The 14,975-nt window shown below is 39.2% G+C and overlaps 1 protein-coding gene across 2 annotated transcripts; it reads right to left on the reverse strand.

Annotated features, from left to right (window-relative positions):
- Positions 1–1,650: 1,650 nt before the first annotated feature.
- sele (selectin E) lies at positions 1,651–9,910 on the reverse strand. 2 transcript variants are annotated; one of them, XM_079433072.1, is made up of 25 exons: positions 9,682–9,910; positions 9,531–9,588; positions 9,057–9,443; positions 8,319–8,429; positions 8,037–8,228; positions 7,765–7,956; positions 7,450–7,641; positions 7,178–7,369; positions 6,875–7,066; positions 6,585–6,776; positions 6,281–6,472; positions 6,009–6,200; positions 5,707–5,898; positions 5,417–5,608; positions 5,117–5,308; positions 4,845–5,036; positions 4,543–4,734; positions 4,271–4,462; positions 3,954–4,145; positions 3,650–3,826; positions 3,359–3,544; positions 3,148–3,270; positions 3,037–3,058; positions 2,831–2,926; positions 1,654–2,724 (listed from the first exon to the last, which is right to left on the reverse strand). In XM_079433072.1, exons 1-24 carry the CDS (start codon positions 9,682–9,684, stop codon positions 2,866–2,868), a joined length of 4,008 nt encoding a protein of 1,335 aa, XP_079289198.1. In that variant the 5' UTR covers positions 9,685–9,910; the 3' UTR covers positions 1,654–2,724; positions 2,831–2,865. The 2 variants fall into 2 exon arrangements, with proteins under 2 accessions (XP_079289199.1, XP_079289198.1); XM_079433073.1 differs by lacking the exons at positions 7,450–7,641; positions 7,765–7,956 and having other exon boundaries at positions 1,651–2,724.
- Between the last annotated feature and the right edge of the window lie 5,065 nt (positions 9,911–14,975).

The following is a 14,975-nucleotide window of genomic DNA, read 5'->3' on the forward strand; positions in this document are numbered from 1 at the left end:
ATAAATTATAATTTGTTTCACTTCCTCAGCAGATATTTCACCACAATGGTGATTTTTGTTTTTACACTTTGCATTTGTTTATCTGTTGAAATAATGCTTGTTCTGACCCGTTTCCCACTTTGGCCCAGAGAAACCAGGTTTACGCACACAGGTAAAGCTGTTGACTTGCTCTTTGCAGTCCTCTCTATCAGTGCATGTATCATTTGGACAGTGTGCTGAAAGAAAATGCCAATATATATATATATAATCTTTTCTGGACTATTAAAACACTCAGATTTTCTCTCTCAGAATTGTCTCTATAAGACACATAAAGGTTATTCACATAAAAATATGTGCTCAAACTGGAAATGGATCAACTAATTGAACAAGTAAGGTACCTTTCATCTCCAACTCCTTACCTTTTTGGCATAAAGGATACTTTTTCAATTGACAGTTGTCATCGTTCCACTTTCCACTATTGTTTGTCCTGCTGGTGTACAATTCCACACAGTTTTCATTAGACTTGTTGTTGGGCTCATTGAGTGCCCAGTTTTCATATTTCATGGGTTGTCCATTGGCAACCCACGTCCAAGTGTCATTGATCTTCTGCATTCCAATCCAGTAGTAGGGAGATGATTTGTTTTTCACATTTTCTTTAAGGAAGTGTGTTACATTTTCATTGTGGACCATCACAATGTCTGTGTAATGATTTTGACACCACTCTCTTGTCTCATTCCAGGACATTAACTTGTTGTCTTTCCAGTGATACGTCCATCCTTCAACACTGACTAAAATGTTGTCCATCAAAAGTTAAAGTTAAATTTATTTCCCAAATTAATTTTATTCTGGAAGGATGATGAATGTAGAATTTACTTACCCAATACGAAGCCGAGATGTATCAAAACTCCTATGTGCACCACAACACCTCCAGCCTGAACAATAAAAACAGCCACTTAATTGCTAGTATAAATGGATAGTACTTTTTTAAAGGCTTGTATTGAACCAAAAGGTTCAAAAGAAATGCAAAATTTCATAATAGATGCATACCATGGTTCTCTTTATCCTCCTTTCGACGGAGTCACTTGTCATTAGTAGAATATTGTTCATCGCAGCTCTAGTTGCGTTTCAACGGTCTGTTCTCACATAAAGTCTCTTTTGCCCTGAAAACTGTGGGCAAAGTGGGTTTTCCCACCATATATATAAGTCATTAGCATTAAATTACAGGATGTTTCCTCACAGGTTCAAAAGAATAAACATTATGTAACAACCTGGGAAAGAATGCCACTTTTTGGAAATTGCTTATCTTTTATGTTCTTTTATCTTTTCGTAAAATTCTGTCTTGCACAAATAGAATGTTGCAGAGATGCATATGATGATTAGATGATCACTTTAACCTCTGAAAGGTTTTTCAGTAAAAGCTAACTCACTAAAAATATATAACAAACATTCAATCCATGGTTATACGCAGCTTCAGGGAATGCCACAGTCACAGGATACGTCCAGATGAACATGACCTGGGTCATTTAAACAAAACCTTTCACTGCATTCACAATGCTAATGGCTTTATGCACTTAAAGGTGACGAAAGATGAAGAGGACAGAGACTTCATTCCCAGCCTTAATTTAGGTGTTAAGATTCAAATATACGGCTAATCATCCTACAAATGGAACGATCAATCACACTTGCTATTTATTTTTTATACACTGGTGTTGAAAAATTATACATTTATGCTTTTGCATTCAGCTAAAAGTAGAAAATGCATTGAAACACCCATGATGTCATGAAAGTCAAACTATATTTATTTACATTTACAAATAGATTAAAGATGTAGTTCTCCCAAAAAAGAAAATTTCCAGATTATTTACTCATCCCCAGGCCATTCGAGGTGTACAGTGTCTTTCTTTCTTCAGCCTAAGAGACATGTCCCATCATATGTATTAGTCAAGAGATGTCACTTTTTAGAAATTGCTGGTTAACTTATATGTTCTTTTATCTTGTCAAATCATCACTTGCACAAAGAGAATGGTGCTGAGATGCATATAATGATTAGATGAATACACTCATCATAAAAAAGACTACAAATAATTAAATGTGGGTAATTTATGGCAAGGATTATTCAGAAGACACTTTGACCTCTGAAAGGTATTTCTGAAATAGCAAAATATATAATAACACAAACACTCGATGATTATATACAGCTTGAAGGAAAGACCGTCACAGGATACGTCCAGATGAACATGACCTGGGCTGGGTTATTTGAACAAAACCTTTCACCGCAATAACAATGCATTATGCACTTGCAGAGTATGTGACCTCAATTCTATCCTTTATTTAGGTGTTAAGATTCAAATATATTGCTGATTATTCAGATGGAAAGATAAATCACATACATGTGATTTATCACATGTAAAGTTGTTCACAACGTTGAAAATGCACTGAAACACCCAAGTCATGACATTATAAAAGTCACACTTTATTGGTGTACATGTAAAAATAGTTAAATAGGACCAATACAGTTTTGGAACAATAAATAGTGTGTATATTAATAGCATAAAAACGAATACATTTATACAGTACAGAACAATATGTTCAGTCAAGTAAATCATAAAAGCTTCCTTTGGGAAGTAAAAATCACATTCAGTTAGGACTGTTGCCTAGTAACTGGTAATGCCCATCAAATATCCAAGTGCCTTAAATAGTTTGTGATGACATCAATTTGTATGTCCAGTGAGGCAGTTGTGAGTCCTGTGAAGAAGAATTGAATTTTTCAATGAATGGCTCACTGGAATAAGTTACATCGCTATCGTTACACATACTGGCCTGTATATGTGCATGCGGAATATATGCTCACCGTATATGCTGTATGCTATTTGAGGCTATTTTCCTCTATATGAGACTGTCAACACTGTTCTTATAAGACTGTGGTGGATCCTCAATATCCAAGGTACTAAAAATGAAATAGACAAAAGCAGATATAGTCCTGTATATACCAAAAGTAATAAATAATGACAGTAATGATACAAGAAAAATATAACTGCAAAAAAAGACATGTCTCACCTGTTCAGGTCAAAATTGTTAGCTGAAAACAAAAATACATAATTTAGCATTTCAATTAATTTTCAGTATATCATTAAAGAATTAGAACGTTCACAAACTCAGTAGACTCACCTTTTCTCCTCAGTCTCTTCAGTAACCAGAGGGCTAAGCTCAGACCGGAGACGCTGATAGCGCCTGAAACACCAAGAGTCACTTCTGTTGCTTTGAACAGCGATGCAGATGGATCAGGATGAGCTGAAAATACAAATAAAAGGAATAAGCCATTCTCACTTCATCAGTCAAATGGCTTATCTGCATCCCACAGTCATTATCCGCTGTTTACCTTGACACACCGCCACTTCCCCTGACCAGCTCCCATTGTAGTTGCACATCAATATCTCGTTATTGTGGTCTTCAAGTTGGTGGCCTTCATGACAGCTGAAGATGCAGAAGGTGCCAAAGGTGGGTTCTTCAGATGAGCAGTTCATATGCCCATTGATTGGCTCAGAAAGTTGTGGGCAGAGCACTGCTACAGAGTTGAAAAAAGACATTATGTGTTTAGTATGATTAAATTCACTTAAATACAATAAATGAACCTGTGAATTCATAAATTAGGCAAAAGTTTATTGATTACCTTCACAGCGAGGTGGTTCCTGACTCCACTTTGCAGCTTTTGTACAGCTGATCTCTGAAGCTCCCTGGAGGTAGAATCCTTCAGCACAACTGAAGCTGCATTTGCTCCCATAATTAAAGCTGGAAGTGCAGCTCAGCTCTCCATTGACAGGACTGTCAAGGGCTGGGCAGTGAATAACTGTGAGGAAAGGGGGAAATTTATGAACAGATGAGATGGTATTCATGAAAGTTTCTTTCAAGGAGTGATTGTAAAATATTCATCAGATTTCTTTTTGTTTGCACATACGTATATGAATGCTACTCACGTTCACAGGTTGGTGGTTTGCTTGACCACTCTGTGGTAGAAGTGCATTTTGTCGTACTGGAACCCTTAAGTTCATAACCTTCTTCACAGGAATATTCACATTGAGAGTCAAAAGAGAAATTTTCATGAGGATGAGAGCAGTGGACGCTAGCATGATCTGGTGAAGTGACGTCCTCTGGTTTGCATTTTATAACTGAAAATCAGAAAAAGGGGATCATCATTAAACTCCAAGAGCAGAGATGTTAAAGAGCAAAGAGCAGAACTATTGCTGAACTGCTTTCAAAAGTCTTATATTTATAAAATCCTGACTCTTCTTACTTTCACAAATGGGTTGTGAATCATTCCAGCGTCCCGTTGCCCCACAGAACAGTGTAGAGGAGCTGGAGTCTCGCAGCGTGTATCCTTCTTCACACATAAACTCACAGGTGGATTGGTAGCTGAAGATGCCTTTTGGATGCTGACACTGCATTTGGCCTTTCTGTGGTTCGATCAGCTCTGGACATTGAACAACTGCAAAAAGATGCCAAAGTGTTTTAAAAAGCCTTGAATCAAATGTGCCATTTTTATTATAGAATGTAAATTGAACTCACGTTCACAGGTTGGTGGTTTGCTTGACCACTCTGTGGTAGAAGTGCATCTTGTCGTACTGGAACCCTTTAGTTCATAACCTTCTTCACAGGAATATTCACACTGAGAGTCATATGAGAAATTTCCATAAGGATGAGTGCACTGGACGCCAGCATGATCTGGTGTGGTGACATCCTCTGGTTTGCATTTTATAACTGAAAATCAGAAAAAGAGGATTATCATTAAACTCCAAAAGCAGAGATGTTAAAAAGCAAACAGATCTATTGCAATATAATTTTTTCAAGTAAATTCAGACCCATCTTACTTTCACAAATGGGTTGTGAATCATTCCAGCGTCCCGTTGCCCCACAGAACAGTGTAGAGGAGCTGGAGTCTCGCAGCGTGTGTCCTTCTTTACACATAAACTCACAGGTGGATTGGTAGCTGAAGATGCCTATTGGATGCTGACACTGCATTTGGCCTTTCTGTGGTTCGATCAGCTCTGGACATTGAACAACTGCAAAAAGATGTCAAAGTGTTTTAAAAAGCATTGAATCAAATGTGTCATTTTTATTATAGAATGTAAATTGAACTCACGTTCACAGGTTGGTGGTTTGCTTGACCACTCTGTGGTAGAAGTGCATCTTGTCGTACTGGAACCCTTTAGTTCATAACCTTCTTCACAGGAATATTCACACTGAGAGTCATATGAGAAATTTCCATAAGCATGAGTGCACTGGACGCTAGCATGATCTGGTGAGGCGACGTCCTCTGGTTTGCATTTTATAACTGAAAATCAGAAAAAGGATCATCATTAAACTTTAAGAGCAGAGATGTTAAAGAGCAAACAGATCTATTGCAATATAATTTTTCTAAGTAAATTTAAACCTGTCTTACTATCACAAATGGGTTGTGAATCATTCCAGCGTCCCGTTGCCCCACAGAACAGTGTAGAGGAGCTGGAGTCTTGCAGCATGTGTCCTTCTTTACACATAAACTCACAGGTGGATTGGTAGCTGAACTGGCCCATAGGATGTTGGCAGTGTATTTTACCTTCCTGTGGATGAATCAGCTCTGGACACTGAACAACTGCAAAAAGATTCACAGACATGTCAAAGGAAAGTGTAAATAATTTAAGCAGTTTTGAACAGCATCTGTAAATGTCCCTCAGTGTAAATTCAACTCACGTTCACAGGTTGGTGGTTTGCTTGACCACTCTGTGGTAGAAGTGCATCTTGTCATACTGGAGCCCTTTAGTTCATAACCTTCTTCACAGGAATATTCACACTGAGAGTCATATGAGAAATTTCCATAAGGATGAGTGCACTGGACGCCAGCATGATCTGGTGAGGCGACGTCCTCTGGTTTGCATTTTATAACTGAAAATCAGAAAAAGAGGATTATCATTAAACTCCAAAAGCAGAGATGTTAAAAAGCAAACAGATCTATTGCAATAGAATTTTTCTAAGTAAATTTAAACCTGTCTTACTTTCACAAATGGGTTGTGAATCATTCCAGCGTCCCGTTGCCCCACAGAACAGTGTAGAGGAGCTGGAGTCTCGCAGCGTGTATCCTTCTTCACACATAAACTCACAGGTGGATTGGTAGCTGAAGATGCCTTTTGGATGCTGACACTGCATTTGGCCTTTCTGTGGTTCGATCAGCTCTGGACATTGAACAACTGCAAAAAGATGTCAAAGTGTTTTAAAAAGCATTGAATCAAATGTGTCATTTTTATTATAGAATGTAAATTGAACTCACGTTCACAGGTTGGTGGTTTGCTTGACCACTCTGTGGTAGAAGTGCATCTTGTCGTACTGGAACCCTTTAGTTCATAACCTTCTTCACAGGAATATTCACACTGAGAGTCATATGAGAAATTTCCATAAGGATGACTGCACTGGACACCAGCATGATCTGGTGAGGCGACGTCCTCTGGTTTGCATTTTATAACTGAAAATCAGAAAAAGGATCATCATTAAACTTTAAGAGCAGAGATGTTAAAGAGCATAGAGCAGAACTATTGTAATATAAATTTTTCTAAGTAAATTTAAACCTGTCTTACTTTCACAAATGGGTTGTGAATCATTCCAGCGTCCCGTTGCCCCACAGAACAGTGTAGAGGAGCTGGAGTCTCGCAGCGTGTGTCCTTCTTTACACATAAACTCACAGGTGGATTGGTAGCTGAACTGGCCCATAGGATGTTGGCAGTGTATTTTACCTTCCTGTAGATGAATCAGCTCTGGACACTGAACAACTGCAAAAAGATTCACAGACATGTCAAAGGAAAGTGTAAATAATTTAAGCAGTTTTGAACAGCATCTGTAAATGTCCCTCAGCGTAAATTCAACTCACGTTCACAGGTTGGTGGTTTGCTTGACCACTCTGTGGTAGAAGTGCATCTTGTCATACTGGAGCCCTTTAATTCATAACCTTCTTCACAGGAATATTCACACTGAGAGTCATATGAGAAATTTCCATAAGGATGAGTGCACTGGACGCCAGCATGATCTGGTGTGGTGACATCACCTGGTTTGCATTTTATAACTGAAAATCAGAAAAAGAGGATTATCATTAAACTCCAAAAGCAGAGATGTTAAAAAGCAAACGGATCTATTGCAATATAATTTTTTTCAAGTAAATTCAGACCCATCTTACTTTCACAAATGGGTTGTGAATCATTCCAGCGTCCCGTTGCCCCACAGAACAGTGTAGAGGAGCTGGAGTCTCGCAGCGTGTATCCTTCTTCACACATAAACTCACAGGTGGATTGGTAGCTGAAGATGCCTATTGGATGCTGACACTGCATTTGGCCTTTCTGTGGTTCGATCAGCTCTGGACATTGAACAACTGCAAAAAGATGTCAAAGTGTTTTAAAAAGCATTGACTCAAATGTGTCATTTTTATTATAGAATGTAAATTTAACTCACGTTCACAGGTTGGTGGTTTGCTTGACCACTCTGTGGTAGAAGTGCATCTTGTCGTACTGGAACCCTTTAGTTCATAACCTTCTTCACAGGAATATTCACACTGAGAGTCATATGAGAAATTTCCATAAGGATGAGTGCACTGGACGCCAGCATGATCTGGTGAGGCGACATCCTCTGGTTTGCATTTTATAACTGAAAATCAGAAAAAGGATCATCATTAAACTTTAAGAGCAGAGATGTTAAAGAGCATAGAGCAGAACTACTGCTGAACTATTGTAATAGAAGTTTTTCTAAGTAAATTTAAACCTGTCTTACTTTCACAAATGGGTTGTGAATCATTCCAGTGTCCCATTGCCCCACAGAACAGTGTAGAGGAGCTGGAGTCTCGCAGCGTGTATCCTTCTTTACACATAAACTCACAGGTGGATTGGTAGCTGAAGATGCCTTTTGGATGCTGACACTGCATTTGGCCTTTCTGTGGTTCGATCAGCTCTGGACATTGAACAACTGCAAAAAGATGTCAAAGTGTTTTAAAAAGCATTGACTCAAATGTGTCATTTTTATTATAGAATGTAAATTGAACTCACGTTCACAGGTTGGTGGTTTGCTTGACCACTCTGTGGTAGAAGTGCATCTTGTAGTACTGGAACCCTTTAGTTCATAACCTTCTTCACAGGAATATTCACACTGAGAGTCATATGAGAAATTTCCATAAGGATGACTGCACTGGACACCAGCATGATCTGGTGAGGCGACGTCCTCTGGTTTGCATTTTATAACTGAAAATCAGAAAACAGGTAACATGGTTACATTTCACACCTTTCATTGTCAACATAGATATTAACAGTATCTAGAGAAATATAACCAACCATGTTCACATCGTTCTCCATAGAAACCCCCAAAGCATGAGCATTTATGGCTGTTTATAGTTTCGACACATTCTCCTTGTCCACTGACACAGGAGTCTTCTTTGCAGGATGCTGAGAAAGAAAAAATGGATAATTACTTACATTACATTAATGATGTGTTTATTCAACGAATACAGCAGAATGACCTTTCTTTCATTTTTGGAAGGTTGGAAGACCTTAAAACCCATAGCCAGGGGGTCTGCAAAATAATGTTAGGGCCAGATGATTTCCACAATAGGGAAAATGTGGTCATAAAATGGAATTGACTTTGTAATGCAAAATGTTACGGAATTTGGCAAACCATGGATGAATAAATCAAAAGCAGCATAATTTTTAACAGTAAAGCTCTGTTATGCACCACTTTGTTTGACAAAAAAGTAATAAATAAGTCATAAAAGTTGATAAACTGTTGTTACATTTAAGTTTTATCATTTCAGTTAATGAAATCTTATCAAATCAGATATGCTTTTTGATTACTACAGTTAAATTTACACATTAAAGAAAAATGCAGAAAAATTAAAACATAAAAAAAATGTAATCTAGAAGTTACAGTGTCATCTAAGAGTGCATGCTTAATCGCTGTTATAATTGTGACACTGTCCTTGGAAAGTTTTTCTCCCCTGTATGGGGTCCCTGGCCCCCAAAAGTTTGTGAACTCCTGTCTTAAATAAACTTTAGAATTGCATAAAGACTACCTACCTGTGTAGCACAGTGCAGTCTTCTTCTTTAAGCAGGATTCATCATTCCATTTGCCTACATCTTTCTCTCTTTTAATGTATATTTCCACACAGTCTTCATTATTCCTTCCATTATTGGGCTCATTTTCTGCCCAGTTCTCAGCTTCCTTGGTAAGTGTCTTATTAGTTCCAACCCAGGTCCAACTGCCATTAATTTTACGAATGCCAATCCAGTAATATCCACTGACTTTTGGAAAGATACTGTTGAGGTGATAAATCTCTTCTTTGTTCTGGATGGCTACCATGTCGGTGTAATGCTGCCTGCACCAGTGTCTTGCAGATTCCCAGTTCATAGTGAAACTTGAGGAATGATATGACCATCCTTCAGTGCCTCTCCATAAGTTCAGCACTGCAGAATTAAACCGCAACTTTGAGTATGTTTACAGGTTGTATTTACTCAGTTGAGTTTTTACACTAGTATGGTTTGCTTTCTTACCTGAAGAAATAAGAAGAAGGGAAGCCAAAAATTGCAATGGTCCTTTGTTTAAGATGCCCTGAAAAAGAATTTTATCAACAATTATATGAACATAACAGTTATCGATACTAAAATACATTATAGAAATACATAATTTAAATGCTTTACGTACCATTGTCAGTGATGTACAGCTATGAAATGGTCCTCTATATGGTTATCTCTGTACTTCTCTATTAATATGATGGTTCTGATTTGAGAATCTGGTTTGGTAATCGCTCTGTTGGGGCATTTATATGGTTCAGAACTTCCCTTCCCGGATCCACTTGAGACATCAGCCAATAAAAGCAATGGAATTCTACTTTGTGGAAATACCCCTCTCCAACTCTCTAATTCCAGGAGGAAACACTTTCTCTTTTTTACACTCTTAAGGCGTGTTTGCAAGGAAGTGACCTCTCAGGAAATATTGTAGAGCTTTTGGTGCTGATATGACCACAGCATGAGGAATGCATATTTTCACAGTATATTCAGAAATAGAAATAACACTTTCATAACGATTTTTTTTTTTATTGTATAAAATGCATTTATTTATTTATTTTGTGTATACAATTACAACTTTCAACATTTTGGTGTGAAAATGTAATCAACAGGGAGATCTAAAGACAGAAACACTCACATTTCCTGATTATCTTCAGCTATGTTTATAAAGGAAAAAGGGATACAATATGGGCCAAGAGGGGATTCACTAGGAATTGTTGCCAGTAATAATTTTCCATTAGTCCCTTTATTTTATCTTCCAGTTACTTGGAAATACAATTAATGGCGGCTTTTTCTACTCTGTGTTGTAAATGTCATGAAAATATACCATAAAATGTTAAGACAATTAATTAATTTTACAAAATTATATTATTCAAAAGTAAAAATAACAATAATAATAATTATATAAACTATTACAAGGAACACCCATAAGAATATTCACAATTCAGTTTAAAGGTAAAAATCAAAAGTAAGACAGGAATCATTGTATGTGAATGTGAGACATAGTAATTAAACTTATCTGGCCTGTTTCAAATTTCCTTTTTTTAAAAGCTGTTATTGTACTTAAGATTCCCAGAGGTTTCTCGTTTCGAAATTTTATTCCCAGAGGTTTTCCCTCATTTCTTGATTTCTGTGTGACCTTGACCCTTTTTGGATACTACTCCATTTAATGTGTTTGCACAGTGTTGTACCAGCTTCCTTGTTACAGAAATAGCTGCCATGAGGGCACCGGAAAATTACAAGTGAGCAAAGAGGAGAAAAGAAAAATAATAAATGTGTGTCAAAATAATTTGTGAGAGTTAACTTATCTAATTGATATAAAACTCATTCAAAAATGTCCATTTAAAAACAAATCTGATATAAACATCTCAAATGAAGGATGATTATTTCTCTTCTTTTTATTCACATTAATGATCAGAGTGGATGAATTTAATTGCAATGATATAGTTATCACATCTTAGACTGGGCTAGAAGCAGAATGGCCTTCAGAATTCCCCTTTTATGTCATTAATTAGGGAGTTTTTTAGTTTTTTTTCTTTTCTAGATGAACAACATGGAAAAATTTTCTAAATCATGAAGCACAGGAATTACGCCTACTAGGCTATTTTGATTAGATAGCCTACAGTAGCTATGCTGATATGGGCTGAGAGGGAAAGTTAGCTGGTCTGTAGAAAGGAAGAGGTTGTGAGAGGGAGATAACAGGCACAACTCACACTGACAAGCTAATTTTATTTTATTTTTTTAAGCTTGACGTAAACTATATGAAGAACCAGATAATGATAATATTTTTTTTTAAATTGTCTATTAATTTACTTCATTGATAGTTTCTGCCCCTTTCAAAAACATTTTCCTTTCATTTAAGTTTCTACCAATATTTATTTTTTATTTATTTTTTTATTAGAACTAACTACAACAAAGAAAAAAATATACAATTACATCAAGACATCCAAATAAAAAAAAGTATAAATAAAACAAATAAATAAAATTTAAAATAAACGTGGGTTTACAGTCTAAATTACAGATATAAATATACAAATATACATTTTGACAAGAATACAAAGAAAAGACAGCAACTAAATGTCAATAATCCAAAAGACAGCATATATGAGATCACTTTTCAAATAAATTCAGCTCTTTAGCAAATACAATTGTATCTTTACATTTTTTTACTATCAATAAACTGAAGAGAATCCATATATGAATGTACATCGACCATAAAAACCTTCAAACAAGGTTAAGAATTATTTATATTACTCTTATGGTTATGAAACTTACCAAATAAAATCATAAGATTCAGCATAAAGGATAAGTTTCCCCAAAACTGTTTTGAATGGTAACATTCATAAAAAAAAGAGTACCAATGTTTCTGGCTGACCTGAACAAAATGAGCAGTTTCCATCAATATCCATAAATTTTGATAGTATAATTACTAACATAAATGTTATGAAAGATTTTCAAATGTAATTCCTTAAGTTTGTTAGAAATACAGAATCGATAAGGGAGCGACCTAGCTTTTTTCCACATAATATCTGTGAAGCAAACATTCCAGAAAAAATTCCCTCTTGGCTTTAGGGATCTATTTTTACAAAATATTTGTGTAATAAATATATTTGTACACTTTTTACTATAATTTGTCAACCCCATTTAGACAAAATAAAGGTTCAGATCGACAGATATTATATGACATCATATGACTTCTCATCAACATGAGTAGATCTGTGGGAATGGCTTTCATTAGAGAATTATATTCTTTATATTTAATAGGAAATAATCTGAATAACCATCTGTTCATGAAATTTTCATAAGAAAGGAAGTGAGCTGATTGGTCTAAAATGTCAGATAAAAAATAAATACCTTCATCCATCCAGCTTTGTAAATAAAGAGATTTCTGGTTAACTGTTATATAAGCATTATTCCACAGGATTACTTTATGTGGGGAAAAGTTGTGTACATAGCATAACTTCCAAGCCTTAAGAGCTTGTTGATGGAAATTGGACAATCCCCGCAACTGTTCTTTATCTCTCAAAAAAAGAACAGTATCATCCACAAGCTGAGATGATCTGATTTCATTACTAAAGTTGGTTCCCTATCGAAAGGTAACACCCGTAGCGTCGTCATATTTTATTGACAACTGCTAATGGGGAAACTCCTGTTTACTCTGTTACTGAAGCCAGATTGGTTAACGTTTGTGTACTGCACAAACCAATGGCGCTTGAGCCCACCAAAGGGGGGGGGGGGGGCGACTTGCTATATAAATCGTCCCAGAGTGCCATTTCATCAGAATCTTCTCCTTCAGCGGCGAGACCATCTCTTCGCTGACTCTACAAGAAGCCGAAGAAAAAGCCGGGAAGCTTACCTGCTCTACAATGCTCTTCACCGCTCCCGCCGTTGAATCCAGCCATTGGCAGTGGACAATTTCCCCTGTGGCCATCCGGCAAAGAAAAGAGAAAATTTCTGAGCAAATTTCAAGCGCGTTGTTTCAGATGTTGCTTCTCGAGTCCCTGCACAATGCGGACGGGCACGACGAGTGCGTCTCATGTCTGGCCGTTGCCCACGCAGAGGCTGCACTTGCAGAGGCTTCGTGTCCTCACTGCGAGGACATGAGCCTAGCTCTCCTTTTTTCATGAAGGCGATCCTCCCCGCTCCGTTCCCCCGTCTCCTCATAGGAAGAAACAGCGGAAGTTCTCTCTTGGGCACGAGCGGTGCTGCGTCAGCCCAACGCCCGTGCACTCCGCTCTCCCCAATGCGCCTCACACCGGTGTGCTTCACATGGAAGGAGCAGTTCCCCTTGTTGGATGCGAGTGGCCTGGTTTCCTTCAGCGCATATGAGGAGGAGGTAGCCATCGACGAAACCATGTCTTTGACGGCATCTGATGCTGACGAGTGGGCATGTTCCAGCGAAGAGCCTGAAGCTCCCCCTCCATCTCAGTCTGCGTGGCCCAGCATGGACTCAGAGCTGATTTGCGTTCTCATGCGGGCTGTGGAGGAACTAGGCCTGGCATGGACGGCCCCGGAAGAGCCCGCCCCTGGCTTCCTCGATGAGGGGTTCCTCAACGATCACCGTCAGCCTTCCTGTTGACAGCGACCAGCTCCGTTCATGCTAGAGGTCTACGAGGAGCTCACTAAACCCTGGCGAGCCCCTTACTCGACGCGTGTAAACCCTTCCACCTCAGCAGCTCTCACCACCGTTGATAGCGCTGAAGACCTGGCTCTGCGCGCTACCAAGGTGACGACGCAGGCGGTGGGCAAGGCCATGGCCAACCTGTTGGTGCTGGAGCGCCACCTGTGGTTGAACCTCACGGATATCAGGGACGCGGCGAAAATAGCCTAACTTGATTCCCCGGTTTCGCTCAAAGGACTCTTCGGTCCAGCTGTGGATGGCTTTACAGAGCGCTTCACCGAGGCACAAAAGATGTTGCAAGCGCTACGTCATTTCCTGCCTAAGCGCTCCAGCACGGTGACTGTTTCAAGCCGCCCCTATCCAGCGTCCACTCAGCAGCCTGCAAAACCGGCGCAGCCTCAGCTCTCGCAAAAGCCTGAGCCGGGGCTTCAACGGCGTTCCAGTTCAGCGAAGAGGTATCCCTTCTCCAAACGTCAGGGCCCCCGTCCTCACATAACGCTGGACCCTGAGCCTCAGAAGCCGTCCTGATCTGCGTACGGAGAGGAAGAGGAGAGGGTTAATTCTCACGGACGCCGGAATCCCCTCGAAGACAGCTCGCAGTTATTCCCCACCCTATCGAATGCCTTTGAGTGCTGGAGGTGTTGTAACAGGGCACATCCCGTCAATTCAGTGTGTGCCCCAAACTACCGCTGTGATAGCGGACCCACATACATTAAAGAGCAAATTTCCTCTCCCTGCACTCACACGTCAGTTCTTCCCCTGCCGGCAACAAACTGTCATCAGTAAAGCCTCTCGTACATGTCTGTTCTCTCCCTTCGGGCAGCGAACAGTCATTACTAAAGGCAAAATTACTCATGAGGAACAGCTCCCCGCAAGGAGAGCTGCCCTTGGTGAAAATGTCCACAAATGTCAGTTCTAAATTAGAACCTCTCGCATCCCGGCTAACGACTTGGAAAGCCATCCCAGGTGTGTCGAGTTGGGTTCTGGAGATCATAGAACGAGGCTATTTGCTCCAGTTCGCTCGCAGGCCACCTTCATTCCACGGCGTGGTGCAGACCTTCGTGCAGGACAACGAATCTCACTCTCTCCGAGCTGAAATACGCACAATGCTTGCAAAGGGTGCCGTGGAAACGGTCCCCTTAGCGGACAGCGAGTCAGGATACTTCCTCGTTCCCAAAGGCTATGCTACTTCCTCGTTCCCAAAAAAGACGGTGGGCTCAGACCGATTCTCAATCTCAGACCTCCGAAGACAACTGTCACTGCCCAACCTATTTCTCAAAGCAGGGGGATGCTCTGGCCCACGACTGGCC

The sequence above is a fragment of the Barbus barbus genome, assembly GCF_936440315.1.
Source record: "Barbus barbus genome assembly, chromosome: 14".
In the NCBI taxonomy this organism is placed as follows: domain Eukaryota; kingdom Metazoa; phylum Chordata; class Actinopteri; order Cypriniformes; family Cyprinidae; genus Barbus; species Barbus barbus.

What these genes read in the sequence shown, in the direction of transcription:
- sele (XM_079433072.1), bottom strand. An exon ending in CAAACCACCAACCTGTGAAC is followed by an intron (nt 5,037 to 5,116) that starts GTGAGTTCAATT and finishes ATCTTTTTGCAG; the next exon opens with TTGTTCAATGTCCAGAGCTG. An exon ending in TTCACAACCCATTTGTGAAA is followed by an intron (nt 4,146 to 4,270) that starts GTAAGAAGAGTC and finishes TCTGATTTTCAG; the next exon opens with TTATAAAATGCAAACCAGAG.